The sequence below is a fragment of the Ambystoma mexicanum genome, chromosome 7q, assembly GCF_040938575.1.
Source record: "Ambystoma mexicanum isolate Mex_15411 chromosome 7q, UKY_AmexF1_1, whole genome shotgun sequence".
Lineage (NCBI taxonomy): Eukaryota > Metazoa > Chordata > Amphibia > Caudata > Ambystomatidae > Ambystoma > Ambystoma mexicanum.
This window is the reverse complement of record NC_090941.1, coordinates 1,062,754,198-1,062,777,786: the sequence shown is the minus strand read 5'-3', so window position 1 is coordinate 1,062,777,786 and position 23,589 is coordinate 1,062,754,198. Positions and strand designations below refer to the sequence as shown.

The 23,589-nt window shown below is 48.2% G+C and overlaps 1 protein-coding gene across 8 annotated transcripts in view; it reads right to left on the bottom strand.

Moving 5' to 3' along the window:
• Positions 1–2,617: 2,617 nt before the first annotated feature.
• The window catches only part of LOC138528617 (ankyrin repeat domain-containing protein 50-like), a 394,440-nt gene continuing 373,468 nt past the window's right edge, over positions 2,618–23,589 (bottom strand). For all 8 annotated transcript variants that reach the window (XM_069640417.1, XM_069640419.1, XM_069640418.1 and 5 more), the window contains 2 exons: positions 15,296–18,830; positions 2,618–3,587 (listed from right to left, as the gene is read on the bottom strand). In XM_069640417.1, coding sequence (XP_069496518.1) covers positions 15,298–18,830 — 3,533 coding nt within the window. In that variant the 3' untranslated portion in view covers positions 2,618–3,587; positions 15,296–15,297. The remainder of the gene's footprint in view (positions 3,588–15,295; positions 18,831–23,589) is intronic.

The following is a 23,589-nucleotide window of genomic DNA, read 5'->3' as shown; positions in this document are numbered from 1 at the left end:
CAAACTCCCCTGGGGGAGCAGACCATCCCAAGTACTCAGAAACCCTAGCCATAAGGCGCCGGTACGAGGAATCGGCATGAGAGCCAGGCTCAGGCCTACAAAACTCCACCTCCGGAGAGGTGTCCAGTCCACTGGCATCATGCAGTGACTGTCTCAAATCGTCAAACTGACTATGGCCCGAGACAATTTCATCTGGAACCTGACTAGGAACCAGGCCATCAGAATCCTCATCCGCCTCTGAAATATAGTCCAGGTGGCGAAAAGAAGGCACCCGAGAGTGCTTGCTCTTAACCAGAGCCTTCCTAGGGGGTTCTCCCGTGCCACGGGGTACCTCCGACACGAAAGGCGTTGATGGCGTCGAGCGAATCGGCGCCGGCGTCGAGAGAACCGGCATGGGTGCCGAGAGGATCGGCGTCGAGGAAATCGGCGTCGACGTCAGATGCAGCGCCTCCAGCAACGGCAGCGTCGACACAGCCCTCGAAGCCGGAACCCCGAGCGTGTCCCTCGACGACCTGAGCGTCGACGGCTTCGACGACTTCCTCGGAGCCGGAGCCTCGAGAAAGCCTGTCGACGCCCTCGACGCCTCAGACGTCGATGTCTTCCTCGAAGACCTCACAGGTGCATGCGGTCTCGAACGCGTCGAGAACCGGGACCTGGAACGGGTACGTCGAGAACGAGTCTCCTTGTCCGAACGGGATCTCTCCCGTGACTCGTGCCGACCACTCTTGCGAGCGGTGTCTCTCGACCTCTCACGACCGACCCCACTCGGGGGCGCGGACGGCATAGTACCCTGCGACTCAAGAATCGCCAGCATTTTCTTCCCGAAGGAAGCCCATTCCTCCGGCGTCGCACGGCTGGTGGGGTAAGCGACGTGCCGGGCAGAGTCCTCCGAAGAGGACCTGGAAGACGACCGTTGTCAGCGCTTCCAAGAATGCCTCGAAGAGGCTGAGGAGTGGCGAGACCGACTCCTAGAAGGAGACCCACGAGACTTCCGACGATGACGCGGAGAGTCACTCCTCGAATCATCCGTCGAAAGCCCCGCAGACTTCGACTTCCTGGGCTTGGACACCCGACTTACCGACAACTTCTTCTTACGTTCACGTAAGGCTTTGGACGTGAGCGACTGGCCGTCGATACAGTCATCCATGTCGTGGGCCTCCCCGAGGCACCAGAGGCAGGCGTCGTGCGAGTCCGTCACCGACATCTTGTACCCACACTCCCCGCACTTCTTGAAACCCGGACGCGGGGTCAAAGACGAAGTAGAAGACATCTTCACACGAAGGATTTTCACAAAACGAACAGGTTCGAAGAACCGAGAAGAACAGAACTCTAAAGAGTCGAGGCGTGGACCGAGAATCACGAAGCAACACGTTCGCGGAAAAAACGGAACTGAGGCTACGGGCGTCGTGCGTCCTACTTATCACATCGGATGACGTACTTATCACATCGGACGTGGTCCTCGACGACGGCGCATCGACGCAGATGCCGAAAAAGAAAGAAAAAAAAAAAGTTTCCGAAGCAGCACAGCTGTGGTGATTACATGTCATAGATATGGAATACGTCGGAGGACCCAATCCCCTCGAAATGTTCTTTAGTAGGGTGCACAGGAAGCGTGGAATTGATTACATGTTGTCAACCTTATCGCCAGCTCTTCCTTCAATCATTACTGAGTTACTTTCAACCCTATACCTTGCATAAAACCTCAGCGACTATGGGTTCATGTCTTGTAGGTAGATCGCTAATTCCATTTGCTAACGTTCACTAGGACGCCATGGTTTTATTTACATTGTCGATTTCACGTGGCTCTCATATTTTGTTGATCGCCACAATAAAAAACTTTTTTTTTTAAAAAGGATTGAATTCGAATATCTTTGTATTCACTTTGATCTCCAAATATATAATTCATTAAAATGTTAAAAGCACGCTTATACTAGGCTCACCAGTAGAAACAATCCAAACCTAAGCTATAAATAGCCTATGTCCCATAGGCCGTGTATTTTAGGCTTTAATGGTGGGAACACTCCCACTGTCATTTATCTGCATTATGAATCAGGAGTCGACGAGATGGAACACCTTCCTCATTATGAATCCCTAGGAGTCGGGATGGAGCACCTTCCTCATTATGAATCCCTAGGAGTCGGGATGGAGCACCTTCCTCATTATGAATCCCTAGGAGTCGGGATGGAGCACCTTCCTCATTATGAATCCCTAGGAGTCGGGATGGAGCACCTTCCTCATTATGAATCACTAGGAGTCGGGATGGAGCACCTTCCGCATTATGAATCCCTATGAGTCGGGATGGAGCACCTTCCGCATTATGAATCCCTAGCAGTCGGGATGGAGCACCTTCCGCATTATGAATCCCTAGGAGTCGGGTTGGAGCTCCTTCCGCATTATGAATCTCTAGGGGTCGGGAGGTAGCACCTTCCGCTAGGCTGATTGGAAACCAGTTATCTGAGCAGAATTCTTCAGCGGCAGGGACCCCCCCCCTGGCATATTGAACCGTGCTGATTGCACAGTAGCCAGTGACCTTGCATGCATTGTGCATGCTAAACAGCACCGAGGCAGCAAAGCGCCTGCTGGGGGAATACAAACACACAATTGATGAAAACCCCTCTTGAGGAAGCCATCTTTATTCAGCACCTTTGCAAAAACTTAACATTTCCCCTTCTTGGGCGCCCGCCATTCCTGGGAATGTGTAGAGAAGGAATGAGTTTATGGGGAAGGGGATACAGATAAACCTTTGCGGTATTTAAGGCACATCTTTCAAGATATGAGAAAGCACATGCAGGTCCTATCCCCAGAATGGTAGACTTCCATACCCTGCCACTTCCCCAGATGGTAAACTCTGTACCCACAAGTGTCCATGCCGTCAGCCCTGCCGTACTGGCTGGAATTACGATGAAGCCTCTTCCACGAATTTCCAACAACAAAATGTATAAATACATGACCCTTGGTCATATGTACATATATGTATATGTAAATATATATAACAAGGAAACCTGGGTTGTAACAAAAAGGCAATTTTCATTTCGGTTCAGTAATAAAACAGTTTTAAAAAAAAACATAACCCTCTTTGTCCCCTCTCCTATCCCCAGGTCCCCCAATTGTCTTCAGCAAGTGTCCATAGGCTACAGCAATCTTCTCCACAGAGGTGGACATGATGTAAACGCAGTGGGACAGCATCCTAAGGCAAGCACTTATAGTGGGTCATTAGTCGAGGGGTCCAGAAGGAAGGGCCGAAGCACTCGGCCCGCTGAATTCTGTAGATTGTCACACCGCTCACTGTGCACTCTCCGTGCACACAGTGCTGCTGGACATCGTCCCTATGCACCATTTCGCAATTCCAGCTAGGCTTCTGGGCATATTCTCCCGTCACAGAATTCTTCCTTAATGCATACAACATCCTCAGTGTCTTAGAAGGGACCAATCGGCTCCTCCTTTTGGATGGTCTTTGGTGCCTTGTATGCTTTCAGCAGTGACAACAGGAAGGGGAGCAGGTTCTTGGTCCAGTGATCCCTTGTGCTGCGAGAGGCTGTTCTGAAGAACAGTCAGAATCCACTCAAGTCTTCAGTCAGTACATAACCCTGCAGAAACATAGAATGAGGAGGTTAAACGGTCTGATCACATACCTGTACAAAGCTCTAGGATACACATTTATTACAGGCCTACTCTTATACCAGTGGTGTTCTGACATCACACTGCCTGCTGTCCGCGCCAGCACACACTGTATAAGGCAGCTCTCCGAAGAATTCCAACTTAAGCATTTATTTAAGCATTAATCCTTTAGGAGGGGGCATCATCCCCAGGCCACGGCCCACCCATGTTACAAGGCCCCTGCACTGAGGTAATGGCTATTTGCATCCTGGCATTATTGCACCGATAGGGCCGCCCCCCCCTTCCACCAACCCTCCCCCCTCCGAACTTTCCCAGGTTATGCAATTACATGCTGGCTGTTTCACAAGTTAAAAATACTAAAACGTTGCTGAGCAAAATGGGAAAAGGAGGTGCTACTCCCTTTTCCCTTTCCATAGCAGCTATCGGGATGGGCTGGAGAAGTGACAGGCACCATGAAGCGGTGAACGGTAGAGCATGCCATAAGCAGGAAGCTATGTGTGGGTTAAGGAGGGGTCTGGCTGTCGGGCTGTCAGATGGAAGTAAGGAATGATCAGAGTGGGGGCGGTGCCATTGCCTCGCTCACCAAGGGGCTCGGAATGCAGGCGATACCATAAGGTAAGACAAGGTTCTAAACTGCCATGCCATGCTGGTTGCTGTTTAGCTCCGGCATGAGAAGCCTAGAAGAGCCTAGATGGTTTGAGAACAGTAACTAGGAGCCAATTGTGACACTACAGGCTAACAGGTTATGTTATTGGGCATTTGTAAAGTGCCTTTCACCATTGGTATGATCTCAACACGCTGTGGGCTGAACGCCCTTGGAGACCTAGTTTAGGTCAGTGGAGAATAGGATGTGTGCACTCAGTGTGTGTGCAGCTAGGCCGACTTTTTGTGGTGGGTAGCTGTATTCTAATACTAGGAGTGGTGTGGAGATTGTGAGACCAGTAATATGTGTACAGCTAGGCAGAATTCTAATGTGGCTGCTAGTGAGTCGCATAGGGTGTTGGCAAAATGTGCCGACGTATCCAGGGGACCTGTAGATGAATAGGCAGCTGTGGGAGGGAGTGGGCAGGAGAGAGAGTTTGACTAGTAGGGATTCACAATTGGCTGCGCAAGGCTGAGTTTCAGAGAGGGTGATGGTTATGTGTGGTCTGTGAATGAAACAGGTGCCAAAGAAACATCCCTACGTCACACTAACTCTGGAGACATCTAGAAGACATTCAAACCATAAATAAGCTGCAATATAGGGGTCAGAAAACAGCAGTTTGTCTCTGATGTAGAGGTTGGATGTTAGATTTGTACATCACAAGGCTCCTCATTTCCAGAGGTATATCCTGCTTACTTGACTGATGCCAGATACCCGAGAGCTGCTTTTAGCACTCTTCAACTAACTCTTTTTGGATCCCCTTACGGTTTGCATTTCGAGCCCCCCTCAGTTGCTGGGAAGTTCAACTTCTCCCTTGGGAGGCACATTCTAGCTATGCCTAACTTCACTAATTTTCTTTGCCAATTCACAGTTGTAAGCAAATACATAAGGGGGCATTCATGGTGGTGTGCCATGCATGCACAGCTGCACTTAAAAACAAACCTGAGAGGAGGATTCCGTTTGCATATCACCACTTAATCTAAACCAAAACGTATGTTCTAAAAACATTGTTGCTAAGTTGATTAAAATATATTTTGCAAATTACAACCTATATTTCTAGGTGTTTTTCCAAACCAAATTCCACATTTCTACAACTGAAACAACTCTTGCATCACAGCACAGAACAAGGAATAGGGCTGACCGAGAAACCAAGTATTATAAAGAATAAAATACACCCTTACATAAGAATATTTTAAGTCGCCTAGAAGCTCTTAAAGCTTATAAAAGAGTTCTGCGCCTTTGGACTTGTTTCTCTACTTTGTGAAGCAGGGGTACTTTAGCCTACATTGTAACTTACTTGTATAGCGCTTTCCAGTATAGTATGGAGGATTGTAGCACTATAGCTTTATTATAATTGTCCAAATTCATTTATTGGCCTCAAAAGGATAAGCTGCAGGAACAGTCACAAAGTCTGAATCATTTATTCATAGCGAAAACCTTCAGTACATTACACTATTATGTAGCCACCTTAATATCTTAGCCTTTTAATGGATCTTCTTCACCCATCTCTGAGTGTAAGACAGTCCCCTACCTTGCAGAAGAGCTGGGGGTGCGGCATAGGAAAGACTACAGATTTCACATGCCTGTGTGGTGCTGGTGGGCAACCCCTCTACGGTCTCTCCCGCCATACATGCATCTTCCATTTACTGTGCATTTTTTGCTTTTCCCTATGCAATTACTACTACCTTTGACCAACACTATCCTGCACATACATTTGCAACCCTTCCTGTCCTAGTCTATAGCCCTGGATCACCTTCTGTAATACAAACTCTCAAATATTCACTGTGACCCACGACCCTGGCACAAATCCTGAACCACACCCTTACCCTACACAAATTCCCTTGTAGCTCTCACTCCTCTGCACTGGTCTCCGCCAAATCATCCCACTTCACAAACCCAATCTCATTGCTTCACAATTCCCCCTACAAACCTTCATCTACAAGCTTTGCTCACACCAAGCAATTTCCATTGCCTCCTCCTTCTCCGCTAATGACTTTTCTAGCAAGTTCCCTCTCAAACAGCGACATGCAACAGCCCTCCCCACTTCCTCCCAGACCCTCCTGTTCACCACCTCTCCCCCACTGCTTGTTCTCTCATCCGAGTCTCCCTTACCGAATTAGCACCCATCCTTTGCAGCACCAATCCACCTGCCATTGATCCCTTTGCTCCCCAAACAGTCAAAGACTCAGTCCCAATGACAAGCCCTCATCATGCTGGGCTCTTCTCTGATACTGCAGCTGCCCTACTCTCTTTTTGAAGAAACCTTTTGCTGACCCAACAGTCCCATCTGACTGTCACCTAGTTCCCCTCAAACCGGATTATCCTCGAGTGGAAGGTCTTTAACTGGATCACTAAGTACCTTAAGGATAAATGGCCTTGGAGATCCACTTCAGCTTGACTTTCGTAATAAACATTCCATTGGGACTGCACTCCTGCATGTCACTAACTTTCCCTCCGATGTGGCACACTCCAAATTCTCCTCTTTACTCATGCACTTGGACCCTTTTGACTACTCCTTTGTCGTCCCCACTCTCCAGGACCTTGGGATTCACAATTCTGCTCAAGCCTAGATTGCCTCCTCTCTGGAAAGTCACTCTTTCAACATCTCAAATTAAACCCTCTGAAGCACCCCTCTACTTGCTGGCATCACCCTAAGATCAGTCATTGGACCTCAGATCTTCTATACCTTTGCTCTAGGCAGACGTACCTCATCCTGTGGCTTTAACTATCACCTACCTGCTAAGGGCACTCAAATTTTTTTTCTCCGTTCCCTCCTTTCAAACCAGCCATCTCCGAATAGATTACCATCTGTCTCATTGCGAAATGTCATTGGATGGCCTCTACCTCATGCTGAACTCAAACACCAGTCCCCCCCGTCCCCTCATCTCGTTCCCACCCAACCTTACTCTCAACGCCCAAGATTTGCAATGTTGAGGTGCTCGCTCTGATTGAAACAATTCATCACTACCACTGCCTCTGCTACTGGAAGAGAAGCTTGCTGCACCCTCCTGAACCGTAGGTTTGCCCGGTGAAGCCCTGATGCAGTGCTGAAGCTCCAAATTTCTAATCGACTAGAAAAGCCCGGAATGGACGACTTCTCCCCTTGGGTTGGTGGGATCAATCACCACCTAGACGAACTTGACTGGAACCCCTCTCCCTGTTGGCTTTACTTCTTCGCTGCGGCTGGAACAGAGTGCCAGGGGACAGGAACACCAGAAAATAAGTCCATCGCCTTTAAGCCAGACTCGAGCTCCAGGAAGATCCACCAGACTTCCTCGAAGCAGGACTAACTAAACCTGAGCCACTGCAACAGAGTGCTGGACCCCAGAAGCAAGGAAAGTCCACAATGTGTCCAAGAACTGTGGTGGTGCTATTTACAAGTCCCCAGACGTCCTCCCTCTTATCCCCATGACTGAGGCCCAAGAACAACAGGATCTGCAGGACTACAACAGGAAAAGATGCCAGCTGGAACCTTTTCTTCAGGCTCAAGGTACTGTGCAAATAGGGGTACTTGCCTCACTGGAGTCTTGCATTGGCTGCCCTTTGCAGAGTTGCTTGCATCTTTGCTTTTCACAAGCCTCCGAGCTTGTGGCCCAACAGTGATTCTCTTTCTACAAAAGCTCTAACTTTGTGCAAGACTTTTGTGCCATCTTGAAAAGGTGCCTCAGCTCCCCCACACTTTGATCAATTGACATTGGCTGTCCTGGTTCCCCAAGACTGTTCTTACCCTCTGACTTTGTGTTTAACTGTCCCTTCAAGAAAGTCATACATACCTTACTTGTATGCTAGGAAAGGGTTAACCTATAGTTCATTGTGGGATTGTGAAGTACTTACCTGTTTGGAGAAATGTATTAACCTTTGTTTCCTTCCCTAACCTTTTCCTTTTTGCCAGATGTTCAGTAGTTTATTAAGTGTAAACAGTGCTATATTCATGTCCACAGTGTCCTAGCAATAGAAGCCACCTCAGGGTGTAGGAAGTGTGTGAATTATTGAAGTATATATAAGTGTTGCATATTGCTCCCTTCTAAAGAAGGTGTATTTTAAAACTGTTAAATTAATAAATCATTATTTTAATCAAGAAACCTGGAGTACAAGTATTACTTGAATACCTGTCACTATGTTGTAACCCGATAAGCATGGCTGCTCAGTCACTGTACCAACAGGTTGGGTTACCTATTGCCAAGAGGACAAGGCTGGGGTAGTCTCCACACAGGGTTACTACATACAATCTTGCTTAACATACCGATAGTACAGCATAACTGTTATATTGTGAAACGCTGTAACAATTGTAACCATGAGCAACTACAAACTAAGCAATGGCTTTTGAAAAGTATCTACAGGTAATCCTATGTGTTTTGGTTTCATGTGCAAAGTACATCCCTTGTGTAAATATAACAAATACATATTTAATATACATTTGTCTGTGTAGGTATTTCTTTGAATTGCATAACTAACTGGGTTCAGTGTACTTACCTACAGCTCACATCTTCCTCTTACGATAAGCCTGACTGCTCTGCCACTCTACAAAGGTTCCTTGAGTAGTGCAGACTGATACTAAGAGTTGGGGACCCGTATATCACTGGAATAGTTTTATGAAGTCTTCCCACAAGTGGACTTTAGGAAAACTCCCCTAACAGGGACAAACTAAAAACCAAGGCAGACTTGGCACCAATAACACTCGACCTCTTTGCAGCATTTGACACAGTCAGACATAACATCCTCATCAAGAGTCTGGTGCTAGGGAGAATTCTCATTTCTGTCCCAATGCCCTTCAACCTTCGAGACCCCAGCTATGTTGCTGGACTTTAGGACTTTGTCATTTTAACGCTGGATTAAGTGAGCCCTTTTTCTCACCCTCTCATGTGTTTTGACATGATTTGGATTGTGTTTTCTCTTTGTTTTTGGAGTCTGACAAATGCCATAGGCATCATCTTTTTGTATGGTGACACACAGCACCCTCAGTGCAGTGTCACAGAGAAATCCTTTAGATTTCTTATAAGGTTTAAATACCTTTTCTTGTGTGAACTACTGTACCCAAGAATAGTAAAGTGCAATCGACTTTACTTACCTTTTCTCTTTGTAGGTCCAGCAGACACCATCTTATGTGGAGTGCTGGGTGGTTACTTAGTAGCCCCTTTTCCTACCTGCGCATGTAAACAATTTTATGTTACCCTCACTACTTTAAATGGGTGGTGGCAGTGGTTTCATTTTCCTATCATTGTGCTTTTCTACCGCAGGCTGAATCCTCAACTGCAGTATAGCACCCATGGGTGACCATTGTGTCAAAATGGCCCCGGTCGTCTTTTTTCACCATTTTCTGTTTGTGAGGTCTTTCTTGAGTTTTACTCTGCGCGCCAAGCCAGGTTTGAGCCATTTGTTTTGTCTTTGGTGGGCTTCAGTACTGAAACCCGCCTCTGGCTCCGGTGTGTCTGGAAGGGCAGGACGTGAGGGAGGCTCAGAAACTCCCCTGTCCTTTGTCTTTAGGAATGTTTGAATGCACCCAGTCCTGATTGGCTGACTGGCTGTCTTTCTTGGACAACCACCCTGCTGTTTGAATGACAGCTAGGCTGTGCATGCATTGGAGAAACCGGTTTAAAAGGCAAGAGTTTTGGGACTAAAGACAGTTGACCACTGGGAAGAACAACGCAATGAAGAAACTGTGAACAAAGCTTTCTGCATCCTCCTGGACAGTTGAACGGCCCAGTTGAACTGCCCGGTGAAGCCCTGCTGATGTGCTGAAACTCCTTTTTCTGATCAACGAGAGGTTCCGGAAGGGACGACTTCTTCCTTTTGGTTAGTGGGACCAACTAACCCTGAGACAAACTCCACTGGACAACCTTCCCCGACTGGCTGTACTACTTTGCTGCTGCAGGAACAGAGTGCCAGGGGTCGAGAAATCTGTAGTGACGTGCACCGTCTTTGATCCGGCCAGAAGCTCCAGGAGTCTCCCCAGGACCCTCTAGAAGCAGGACAACCACAGCTCAAGTCCCCTCACCAGAGTGCAGGACTCAAGGAGTGAAGGAAGCCCAGCCGGTATCCAAGATCTGCAGTGGTGCCGTTCTAAGAGTGCTGAAACTGCAAAGTGCTACTGAGCCGAAAGGAGCCCGTAGCTGCAACCAACCTTCAAATTGCTGCCGCAGGAGTCCCCAGATGTCCTCTCTCTTGTCCCCATGACTTAGGCCCAGGAATTGCATTGCTGCAACCAGATAGAAGCCAGCTGGACCACTCTTTTTCTTACCAAAAAGGTACTGTTCTGACCAGGTGGTACTTACCTCAGTGTCTTTAGCTTTGCTCTTCTCAGTTGAGACTTGCGTATCTACCTTGCTAGAGTTGATTTCAGCTCTACCCATCACAAGTGTAACAGCTTGTGACCCAACAGTGATTTTTCTTCAACAAAGTCTCTAACGCTGTGCAAGACATTTGCTATCTAAGAAGAGCCTCAGCTCCATAGACTTGCTCCAATTGACTTTGGCTGTACTGGCTCCCTGCAGACGCTGCCATTTCGTTGACTTCGATTCTTACTGTCCCTCATAGGTGATGCATTGGTTTTAAACTAATTTTGCTGGAAAGGTTTTTTATCTAGACTTCATTGGAAGATTTAAAGTGCTCACATGCTCTGAGAACGTGTTTAACCTTTTTCCTTCCTCCAACCTTTCCTTTCTACAAACCTCAGAATCTGCAACGTGTATTAGTGATATATAAATGCCATTACTGTCCTAGTTAGTGAAGTCACTGCATGTTGTAGGAAGTGTTTAAGGAGCATCTCTAAAGAGCATCTACTAGCTTTGTGCTGATTCTGGAAAAGTATTTCAAAGTGTATTTGATTGCTGCATATATTGCCCTTTTTAAAGAATGCTTTTTAAAAACTATTGTTAAATAAATAATTATTTATAACAAAAACCTTGAGTAAATGTTACTTGGCTCTTATATTTGTGGATTTCATTGCTACAGCTCTACAGCTCAAATTTACCCCTTTTAAGCCTGGCTACTCAGTCACACTACCAACTTGTGTGGCACAGGCCTATACCAAAAGGTTTGTTACCCAATACCAAGAGGACAAGTGTGGTGTAGTCTCCCGCAGGGTTACTACATCAATTCTTGCCTAACACTGGGAGAAATAGGGATCACAGAGACAGCGCTGCTCTGGATTATATCTTTACTGTCTGAAAGAACAGTATGGATAAATCCATTCAAATACACATTGTGCAATACCACTTTTGGAGTAGCACAAAGATCCTTGTTATCCTCACTCCTCTTCAACATCTATAGGACACCACTAATCAACCTCAAACGACACAGCTTTACCTGCTACAACTACGCAGTTGATACCGAAATCATCTACAAAATCTGCAATGAACAAAAGGAGAACGCAAATGTACTGTCTCAAAGAATTCTACCAATGGATGAACACTGGCAACATCAAAATCAACCCGGGCAAGATGGAAATCATGATCACATCCAAGAAGCCACCAGTACATCCCATGTGCCACAGAACTGGAAACCGCACCCATACCATCCAAATTCATCAAAAACCTTGGAATCCTAATGGACAACAAACTAAACCTAGAACCGCAAGTAAATGCGATATTTATGAAATAATTAAGAAATGCTTCTTCCATCTACACACAATAAAAAGGATTCTACCATTCCTCTCCTTCATGCACAAAGCACTTGCCATCATCTCCCTCATCATGTCCAGGATAGATTACGCCAACAGCTTATACCTTGGAATGCCGGCCTATTTACTGAAGAAACTGCAACTTATACAGAACGCAGCTGCCAGACTCAAACTCTCACGAAAGGACCACATCACTCAAGCGCTAAGGATGCTAAATTGGCTACCTGTCAAAAATGAATCCCCTTCAAAACAATGTGCAGAACACACAGAGCAATCTGCAGCCTAGGATCTGAATTCATACAAAAAAAAAAAAAAAATCACATTCTACCAGCCGACTAGAACACTTAAATCCAGCAACGACATCTTCTTAGAACCAAACCGTACACAAGGAAAAAAAACCTGCTTAGCCGGTTAACTTTGGAACTCCCGCCCCAAAGAAATACGAACTATGAAGGACTGCCTAAAATTTTAAAATACATCTAAAAACCTTGTTCAACTGCAAACGGGACAAAAACAAATCAACACCACCCACACACCATAAACTGAACACAACTGAGAAGGCCTGGGGAGTAGGCCTGACCAGAGTGGATGGCAGAAAAGAATGAGCCGAGTCTGAAAAGATCCACTTGTTCCGTTCCCTATAGAGAGTCAAACGGGAAACAGGGGAGAGTGATAGGTCAGACTTAATTGGACCACTGCTAGAGGTCCTTAGATGAAAAAAGGAGAGGGAGAGAGAGGTATCCTGATTTTGGAACTGATGGGCAACAGGGAACACGCCAGTAATTGCTGCACGCCAACATATACTAAAGGGGAAGAGATATGGGTGGCACTTAGTCTGAACAAGGCACTGCCACTCAATAGTCCTATTGAGAACCCAACTCTTCTGCACTCAACATAGGAGTGGTAATTGTAGCACACCAGAATGTACAACAGGGGAAGGGATAAGGGCCACAGTCAAAAACTATGGGGGCAGGATAGGGTACTGCCACTAACCACCCAGGCTAAAACGCCTACACAGCTCAAACTCTGAACTAAACACAGCCATACCTCTCTACATCACATCAAAATGCGCACACTTCACTACACCAAAACAACAAAGCAAACCACACATAGTCTCGCCCAAAAGCACATGGCAGCTACCAACCGAAACACACAACTACACTCAGTGAACAGTGTCAACCAAACTAAAGCTGCCAACAGCACATCACAGCTCTCTTATACTTTTCTCCCATTCAGTCCTACTAACTTACCCCCTACACTCCCCTGTTACTTTACAGATCTGCCGGAGTGCGAAGGAGCCCCGCAGGTGGTGACAGTGTGCGGTATAAAAACCTTTAACATAAAGTGCAATTTTCCATGTTATATTACCTTCTGAGGGAGGGATGAAATGAAGCCTTACAGATTAAACAGCCCTTCCTGGAAAGCTCATTTCTTTATCTGTGCCTCTGTGTACCTGATTCGTAGTTTTGCTCAGAGGCATGAATTAGATGTTTAACTCCCCCCATAGATTGTAGTCTTCAAGGTCTGAATGGTACACTGGGTTAAGTGAGGGAGGGATCAGAGGAACTGAGAAAGGAAAGAAAGATGAATAAGAAAATAAAATGCACGTAAAGGTCTGGGAGACTCTCTACCAAGACCGAACACGGCCAAATAACCCGTCCTGTGGGAAGGTGCCCACTCAGGCGGGTCTACAACCAAGTTTAACAAAATAAGAGGTCTAACTTGCCAATTTAACATTTTGGATATAATCAAGATACCCCACAAGAGGCAGGACTAAAATATTATGGGGTGTTGTACATGTGCATCCAGCAATATCGTTTCCTTGATGTTCATGAAATGCCTCGGGCAGGGCAACTACGTAGGGGAAAACTAGTCAACCTTTACATAAACATATGAGTGTCAAGCGATGTACAAAGGAGAGCCTAGTTGGTAAGCATTTTTCAGATGCTAATCATGCCCTTGATGATCTCAAAACATCTGTACTTTCTGGGCTGACAAAGCCAGGAAGACCTAAGAATTCAAATGCATGCCCATTTTCAATACACTAACCGGGGGCTTGAACAAGCACGAGTCACTACCCCAACAACCAAACTATCACTTTTTCCACCCATAGAGATGCAGAGATCACAACATTCAGACCTGACACTTCATTTTCACGGGAATCCAACTGACACTGCACCAAGCCCAACAGCCTCTCTAAGGGAATGAAACCATTGCTAGACTATCCGACCCAGCCCCTTCAGCCCTCAAAATGCACCAGCCAAAAAGCTTTCCACAGATTTGTGTGGGCCCGGTCTCACGTCAAATACCACCTTTTCCTCATAATGTGATGTAAAACAATCCAGATATGCTATTTTACACAGACTTAGCACACTGGGCCTAACAGATGATTGGTTGTACCTCTCCTTTTTCAGCCTGATATCTGGATGATTGTGCCGGAACTGATCTTGCAAAGAGACCACCTACCATGACTGATACCATCCCATCTCCTCCTGAGAACACCAACACGGTGGGTGGGCTGCGGGTTCTTCCCATGTGTCTTCTTCCTTCCACTGACACCTGCCCCATTTAACACAGTTCACCATCCAGACCTTGAAGAATGCAATATGTGAAGGAGTTCAAGGGCTAATGTATGCATCTGTGAGCAGAACTTCAAATCAGAAGCCGAGGCAGGCACAGATAAAGAAACAAGGACTGGTTTCCAGGAGGGGCTATTTAGGCTGTAATATGTTTCAAATGCATCATGTCTGCCCGAGAAGTAGTGGAATACCACAAAAGCTTGCAAATAAATCACTGTTAGCCTACTTTAGGTATCAACGTTTTCTTTGCTTTTGGATTAACACTCTATATAGATACATATCCTTCTTACCAATGGGAAGAACTGCACTGTTGGCACTCTGTGCCACCCGGCAGTGTTGAAGCAAACAGGCTATGGGCCTGACCTTAAAAGAGTGCAGGAATTACTCGCCAGCAGACATCAAAACATATTTCACTGATGTGACCCAACAAGAACTTTTAGATTGGCAGAGCAGAAACCTCTAAGCATCCCAACCTCTAAATTCATCAGAAAGGATGATTGCAAATTTGAACTCTGGGGTAAGAAAGCACAGAATAAATTACACTTAAAAACAGGAATGCTGCCCCTTGTTGCTGCTCCATTTGGCTTAACCCTGTGCCTCGAGAACATGTATTTTGTGTTGGCGCTATACAAGTGTTATCACTGAAGTGTTGCGCACACATTTCATAAATGCAATGAGCAATTGTACGAGGGAACAAAAAAGCTGAAGGATGAAAAGGAGCAATGTGTGCTGAGTCACTGCAGGATGCAGTGTAAGAAAGGTATAGTAAGGATACATAATTTAGAATGTATTATGACAACTGAATACTGGCTGGCAGAGCCCTAACCTCCATCTCACCTTCACAATGGGGTCTCCTTTTTGTAGCTGAAGCCACAAGTGGGTCCCTCGAACTGCAACTTGATGGCCTGCTTGAGATGGAGCTGCGGGTCCATGGTTGTGATGGAGATGAGCGGCTCTGGCGCTCCCTTGTCAGGCCCACCGCCACTGCTCAGCTTCTGTGGTGAATAGGAAGGACTGCCCTGTAAGCTGTATTTCGGGTTAGTCAGAATCCCGTTTCTTTTCAGCTCTCGATCAGGCGAGCCATAGTTTGGGAAGGCAGTGATCACGTCCCGATTCAGGCCTTGGTGGCCTTTCTCCTGTTCCTGATAGTGATTCTGGTTAATTCCCAAAGAGGCCATTACTGAAGTCCACCTCTCGGAGCTTGCCGGCAGGTGGATGGGACTTGCCGTCTTGAAGTTTTTTTCAAGGACACTCGACAGCCCTCCCTTTGAGGGGGTGCCAGGACCCTTTCTGGATTTGGGGCTTTCGGAGATATCGCGGCTCAGGACTGGACTGGAAAGGGGAGCACTGCGTATTGCCCTGGGGCTGAAGGAGTCTGAAATGGTGCTCTGGGGGCTGGTCTTGGGTTTGCTACTTCTTATGGTGGAATTGGGAGAGATGATGGAATGTCGGCTGCGACTGCGGGGGAGGGAGTGCTGCTGAATCTGCTGGGTGAATGTAAGGCTGTCAATCGGAATGGTCTGCGCTGTGGCCAAGGAATGGTAGGTAGAGGAAGTCATAATGGAGGAATTCTTAGAGCTCTTGAGCGAGTTGTCAGATATCAGGGACTTGCACCTCCCAACTGTAGACTCTGGGGACATGGAGGGACTGCTGCCCGTTTCGGTCCTCTTTTGTTGGGATGAAGAGGGCAACTCACCGCCTGCAATGCTTGGACTTCCTGAGCTGTTCATTGTCAATCCTGAGGATTGGGTCTTCATGGTGGAAGAGTTGTCTTTTGCCTGGGGAATCGGCCCATTGTATGGGGGGGCTCCATACTTCTCGAGCAGTTTCATAATTTTCAGATGTCCGCGTTTACCTGCCACCCTCATGGGGGTGCGCCCATACTGATCGGCATGGTGTGGGTCGGCCCCTTTCTCGAGCAGAGTCCTCACCACTTCGACATGGCCTTCCTGAGCAGCTATGCAAAGGCCTGTAGCACCTTGATTACACGCATGATCTACATGAGCACCACATTCAATAAGGAACTGCACTACCACCGCGTGGCCCTGCCAGGCAGCAGAGTGCAGGGCTGAGCGACGCTCATTGTCCAGAGCATTAACATCTGCCCCATAACGCACCAGAAGCTTTACCATCTCCAGGTAGCCCTGCCAGCAGGACACATGCAGGACTGTTCTTCCATCAGGGTCTTTGTTCTCCATGTTGGCCCCATTTTCCAAGAGCAGCTCCAGCATGCCTAGTAGATTCTCCAATACCAACAGGTAGGTCATGGGGCGACCGTCTGCATCTTTCAAGTTGACGTCTGCCCCTCTTCTCAGAAGCAATTCCACCAGATTTCTGTGGGTCTCCAGGGTTGCCACACACAACGCGGTCCTCCCGTCATAACCCTTGTGATCAATTGGTGACTTGCTATCCAGAAGGAGCTTCAGACAGTCATAATGTCCCTCTTGGGCTGCAAGTATCAATGGGATCCGGCCATCATTGTCAATCTCTGTGACCTTTGCCCCTTGCTCTGTTAGGGATGCGCAAACAGTCAGGTGGCCCTCGAATGCTGCCATGTGAAGAGGGGTCCACCCCATGTCATCTCTATGATTCTCATCAAGGCCGCGGTCCAAAAGAGTCTTTACTACATTCTCATTCCCTTGGGCTGCCGCAATGCTCAACACAGTTCGACCCTCACTGTCTATAGTATCCACTGCCGCACCCCAGAAAAGGAGCGTGTTTACCACAGCTGTGTGACCCATAGAGGCAGCTGCCAACAATGGAGTCCGGCCTGTGGCATCCGCATCGTCCACATCTGCCCCACCTTCCAGCAACAAGTCCACCACATCAGCATGTCCTTCATAAGCAGCAACCAAAAGAGGAGTCATACCATCCTGGTCTCGGTGACCCACATCAGCCCCATGTTCCAAGAGAAGACTAACCACGTCTGCATATCCTTGGCTAGCAGGAACACAGAGGGCAGCCACAGACAAGGCCGTCCTTCCATCCACATCTGCGTGATTAATGTCGGCACCATGTGCCAAGAGGAGCTCTACAATTTCCCGGTGGCCCATGTATGCTGCAGCGATCAAGGCTGTCCGACCTTCTGTGTCCATCTTATTGACCTCCGCATCATGCTGCAGTAGGGTAAGCACTATGTCCTCATGCCCCCCCCAGGCGGCTGCCCGTAGCGCTGTTCTGTTGTCTGTATCTGTGCTATCTGCATTGGCTCCTGCACGCAGCAAAGCAGCCACTGCCTCAGAGTGCCCACCCCATGCCGCAGAACGCAGAGCAGTCCACCCTTCCTGATCAGCATGATTAACATTGGCACCGTGGGCAATTAGGCAATGAAGGACTTTGGTGTGGCCCTGCCTTGCTGCCAGGGCCAGGGGTGTTTGTCCATTGCCATCCAGCACATCCACATCGGCACCCCGAGAAATCAGTAAGTTGACTACCTCCAGGTTCCCACTGTGAGCAGCACTGGCAAGCAATGTCCTGCCGTTCGAGTCCTTCTGATTGACGCTAGCCCCGTTCTCCAGCAGCATGCGGATAGAGTCCTCCCGCTCCAAAGCTCGGTGAATGACACTGGAGGAATCTGCATCTTGATGGGCTGCATAGGCGCCAGCTTTCACCAGCAGTTGGAGAACTTCCTGCTCCACAGGGAGGTCCCCCGAAAGGCAGTCTGCTACGGGTGTCCCACACCAGAGCATCCACAAGGCCAGTTGACAGGGATCTAATTTGAGGTTGGAGTGGAGCAGATGGAGGGCATATTCTTGAACTTCCTTTGGGCGCAGATCCCTTGCTCTGCAGCTGAAGCCCATCGCAAGCATGCCATGGCCCTCTGCAGCATTGCACAGGTATTTCTGAGTGCAGTATTTCACATCTAGCAACCACTCTGCAAAGCTGTGGTGGAAGAGGATTTTCGTTCTAGTGGGACCATCCACCAACAGCTTTGACAAGGAATCCAATTTGCGCTGGAACTCATCCCAGCCTGCCAGGGTCATCTGTTTGGTCCAGACAGCAGCATACAGTTCCTCCGGGGTGAGGGGCTGGTGGGCAGCAAGCATGACATTGAGAAGCGGCTGTATGCGCGCAAACTGCTTCCTGGTGAAGAGCCTCTGGCACAGCCAGAGATATAGGCCGTTGAGGGTGCCGGGGATATCCCTAATCTCGCGCAGGACAATGAAGCTCTCTGAGACTCCATCCAGCACACGTTCCAGGTACAGAAGGCAGCCATTGCTCTTGATGTGCAGCTGGTTGAGCATCTCGGCCGTCTCACGGGTCAGGTGCTGGCGCAGGGTCTCCTCATGGTCCAGGCGACACAGGATGTACTGCTGGACGTCTGTCACGATGTGAGCCTTGCGCAGGTCATCCAAGCAGATCTTGCGGAACCCTGAGCAGGGGAGAGAAAAAAAAAAAAGAATGTGGTCATAGGTTTCCTGTGGTATAATAGAAAACTATGTGAACAGCTAAATGTGCCATGGCATAAAACGCTGTCTTACTGAGTCAAAGACAATTCAATCAAAAGCGTCATTTCTGTATTAACACACAAAATACAACAACCACCTGTAGCATCTTTGAGACATCACCTTGCTACCCACAGGTGCTTTTAGTTAAAGTTTAAGAGAAGGAAGAAACCCTAGGTTCACTAGTCAGAAATTCTGCACTTGTTTTTTGTGTTGGAGTTGTAGGGGGGTGGAGGGGTGCCAGCAGCCTTTCCACTGACAGCACATGTAGAACTTTCAATTTGATAATCTTTGTAGCCATGATAGAGGACAGGTGGGCTCAGTCTGGGGAGGGTGGGAGGGGGGCACGGACAGCGTGCCCCACAGGCCTATTCCACAACAAGAGGCATTGACCATGATGTGTCACTGGCCAGCAACATTACCGGGATGGCCACATTATAGGGAGGATAGCTCAGGGGCAACATGCTCGCCTTGGAAGCAAGACACGGAGCACCACAGTTTCAATCCCCGGGTCTGCGCTTAGAAACCTCTCTCCAGAACAGAAGAGGGAGCCTAGAGATGGTCCAGATCCAGGTGATTGACAAGTTTCATAGCCGAATTCACTGGCTGTAACGGTTGAAGTGTATCAATGTGCAGACATGGGAAGAGGGGGTGGTCAGAGAGACATAACCATCATAATGGAATGAACAGAGAACTGAAAAGTAATTTTCTATGGAAAGTTACTTCTGCAAACTTATACTGGAGGGGTGGGGGAGGGGTTCTGGAAAGACATATGAAAGGGACTCTTTATAAATAAACAAGAGTGTGCATAAGTGTCTCAGTTAAACTGGATAAAACAATCCACAAAAGGCCTGGAATAGAAACGGAGGTATGATGGTACCAAGAGTAAACAAGTGTAGAGCTGGGGACCATGCAGGCCTTGTGTAAAGAGCAGTCAGGAGGGGTGCTGACTGCACAGGGTGGGTGTGGATGAAACTGGGGCATCATCACATGTTCCTTCACGCAGGGGGATCAGTCAGGATCTGCAGAAGGGCGCTCAGATGCACTAGGCATTTTGGTCTCTCTGCCCCAAGTAGATCTTACCGGCATATGGTAAATCTTTGCTCCTCACCAGGCATACAGATACCGATTCCAAACTTTGAGAAACAATGGTCCGGCCTACCCATCTTCCCTCACTTCAAGGCGCCGTCCTCTTTTCAGGGTTCAAGCTTGTTGGCAAATGCTTATCCAGACAGAACCCTAGTCACTTTGGCCTACTAGGACTGGTCAACGGTGCTTCTTTAAGCCAATACCTACTCAATCTTACACTGTCGGCTCAACTGGAAAGAGAACGTATTCACTGCAAAGGAAACCCAGCTTGTGCAGTTCTGAACCTTAACATTTTAGAATGGTTTTGCCGTTGCCTTTCGCTGGCAACCTGATTGAGTCTGCCGCTATTGCCCAGCTCAGACATCTGTGGGCTCTCATGGTGTTGACCCAACTAGATTGCCGTCCGGCCATGGCATTGACGGTGATCTTCGCTCTTGGGGACTACAGGAAGATGGCGAAGGCTGATATTAATACTAGTATTTTATCTAACACAAACCACACCTCCCTCCCTAGGTAGTCCTGGCATGCAGGCATCCTCGATGGGGTTTTACAGTGTATGTAATCTTCCCTGTGTGTTAGTAGGCAGCCACTTTACTCTGGTATGCTTCCAGAGATTGCTTTGCTCGCTTGCTTCCTTTTACAGCAGCACTTTTGGCAACTATGTTGATGACACCCATGTAACTCTACCAGCTGAAAAGAGCACTGGAGACTCCCACTTCCAGCTCTTTCATGCAATCAGTAAGTGCACTGCCGAGAGGGAGCAGGCTGCTAAAATTCACCAACACTAACTTTTTATTATGGTGTGAGTGGCCGGCATATATTTCATCAGTCATTTCACTGTCTCCCCTCAATTCAACTAGTTCATACCCGAGTCCTATTTTTCCTACCAGGTAATGTTGCATTAGCCGACTGACAAAGTGAGGGAATTCGTCCCTTCTCCCCAAGGGGGAGCTTTCCCCTTTGAGGCTAGGGAGCTGAGCCCGCTTTGCAGAACGCCTACCTAGGTGTTTGGGCAAGCGGGAACTTACTAGGGCCTCCCCCTTAGGGGACAAGGACTCCCCCATTCTTTTGAGAATGGTAGGATCCATGGGACTGTCTGACCTGAAGAACTATATAAAATCCGGACACTTGGCTGAAGGCAAAGCAGAAACATGTCTCTTTAAAGAGAGACAGCCACTCAACTGGGACGAGTGCAATGAAGGCAAGGAGAGGAAGACATGAATACGTAAGCTGGGGACGCCCTTGAATACGTAGCACCTGAGAGAGGCCGTGTCGAGGAGAGCCACAGAGCCTGTGACTTTCAGAAGTGTTCTGACAGCCAGAATGGAGCGCTGGAGACCAAGCAGTTTCACTGCAGCAAGAGGCTGGAGACAAGGGGATACCCATCCCGCTGGTGGTGTGACCACGACACTTTGTGTTGGGCTGTAAGCCCGTGTAACAAGGCCAAAACTGTCAAGCTGAGAATTTAGCGAACAAGCAGCTTACCCGCAGTGATAACGTGAGTCGCAGCTTAAGAGGTACGTGACTGGCTGTTAGGAAAGATTTCATAATTGTAGGTAATTTTCCTTCCATGTGGCAACCCCCAAACTTTTTGCTGTTGTTTTACACCCTGATCTAGACTTTGCCAGAGAAGTCCAGCCTTTCCGTCGCACTCCTCTGGGCTTTCGCTCAATTCTTATGGGGAAACTGACATGCCCTTAAGACAGTCAGTACCAGGAGACTTCGTTTCCCTTAGTCCTTTCCTCATGTTGCAGCTTTTGAGCAACATGAGACAAGAGTGCACCGTAATTTACATTACCGCACTCTTGGGTCTCTAGTCATTCCAAAGGCCCTAGAAACTCTCGCTGGACTTATGATGAAATGTGCAAGTGTGCCACGGACGGGACTGGTGGCAGCTATCGTTTCTTTGTGTTTTGAACCCCTCTTTGCCATGTTAACCGCGCTTCCTGCGTTTGGCCCAAATGGGTGGCCTGGCCTCCAAAATGGCGATGCCACGAGGTTCTTTGTCCTGTCCGCTGACTGTCTTGCCCCTTCACCTTCCCCCAGGTCGAGCCGACCCGGGGCAGTCCTTATTTGATCATGCACTTTCCCGTGAAACACAACGCTTTCGCTGGCTTCTGCATGCCTTGTGTGCGCCTACAGGATGTGGGCTGGGATGTCTGTTCCCAATACACATCCTGGGTGCCAGAGAGTCTAGAGTGTCCTGAATGCCTGGGACCACCGTGGTCCGTGATAGGTCCACGTATGGTGTGAGTGTTTCTGAGCGGATCTCCCATTGGGCCCTTTCCGTTTTGGCACAAAGGGAACTCTGGATAAGAGGAGGCTGAAAACCCCACAACCAGGTCGATCTCAATAACAAAGGATAAGGAGCCAAGTATCCTGCAACTAAGAAGCTGAGTTGAGGAATCGCTGGTGACCCACTGAAGGTTTGGCACCCTGCACTGCTGTCGTCCTGTGAGACCTCTCTGCTTCTGATCGTATGAGAAGGCCTGTACTGGCGCTTCGACCCTTTAGAATAGTGGGAACAACTATTCTCGGCATCTTCACCAAATCCAGTAAGTAAGCCTTCGGAAGCGTCCCAGGGCCATCCAGTGGACTGACCAGCCTACACAGGAACCTTGCTCTGCCATCTGGCTGCTGCTAAATTCCGAGTCCTCGGCACTCTCACCCGATTCGTACACTCGGCGTTCCCAGGTCTGAAGTGAGACGTGTGCTTTGGGACCGGAATACATGCGGATGCCGAGTTGCCCTGCTGTGGTAACAATCTGTGCATGTTTGCTGCATTTGGGACACCCTCGACCCTGACTCCTGCTGTTGCGGAATCTACACGGCGTCGAGACATCCTGCTGATCGCATCTGAACCTGCCAGTGCCGAAACTGAACCGGGGAAGCCTGGGTCTGCCTGCATCGGGGACCGGTGAGTAGTCAATACCCTAACCGGTCGCCCTCCCGCAGGAGCCTGTGGCTTTCCATCGCTGTCGTAAACAGCAACCTTTTTTGGCACTCGTGCCCTGCTTCTGCCCACAAGTGGAGGCTGCGCTTGAGTAGCAGGGATCTGTTCATCATCGTTTGTTCACCTCTCTGAACTACTCGATTTCCCTGAAGAGACTCCCATTTCCCTGTTGGCACCCGCGTGTGCAAGTACTTTTGAGCACAAGGCTCCACTCTTCGTAGGGCTCGGACTTCCTTCTAGTTAGGTGGCCTCTGATGTCGAACTGGGTCTAACGATTACTTACACTGCCTGTTTTCCTCCCCATCTAGGTGGTCTGCATATTTCGTGCTTCTAATTCCTTAGACCCCTCGGTCTTGTATATATATTGTATTGCTTGAGATGTGTTGGTTTATTGGAGTTTTACCGTGATTCTTTACTATGGTCGATGTTACAAAAGCCTTGTAATAAATGTGTCTATATTTTTAATATAACACCTGTCTGGAGTAATGTGTAAGCGTCCTTGCTTTGTGTGCTCATTGCAGGCTCTCAGTCACCCTCACCCCTCTCGAGACCTAGTCTTGACCGCTGCCATCGCTACCCTGAATGGTCTGGCTTGTCCAGAGGTTACCCTGTTCCAAGAAACTAGGCTGGCCTTCTGAACCTCT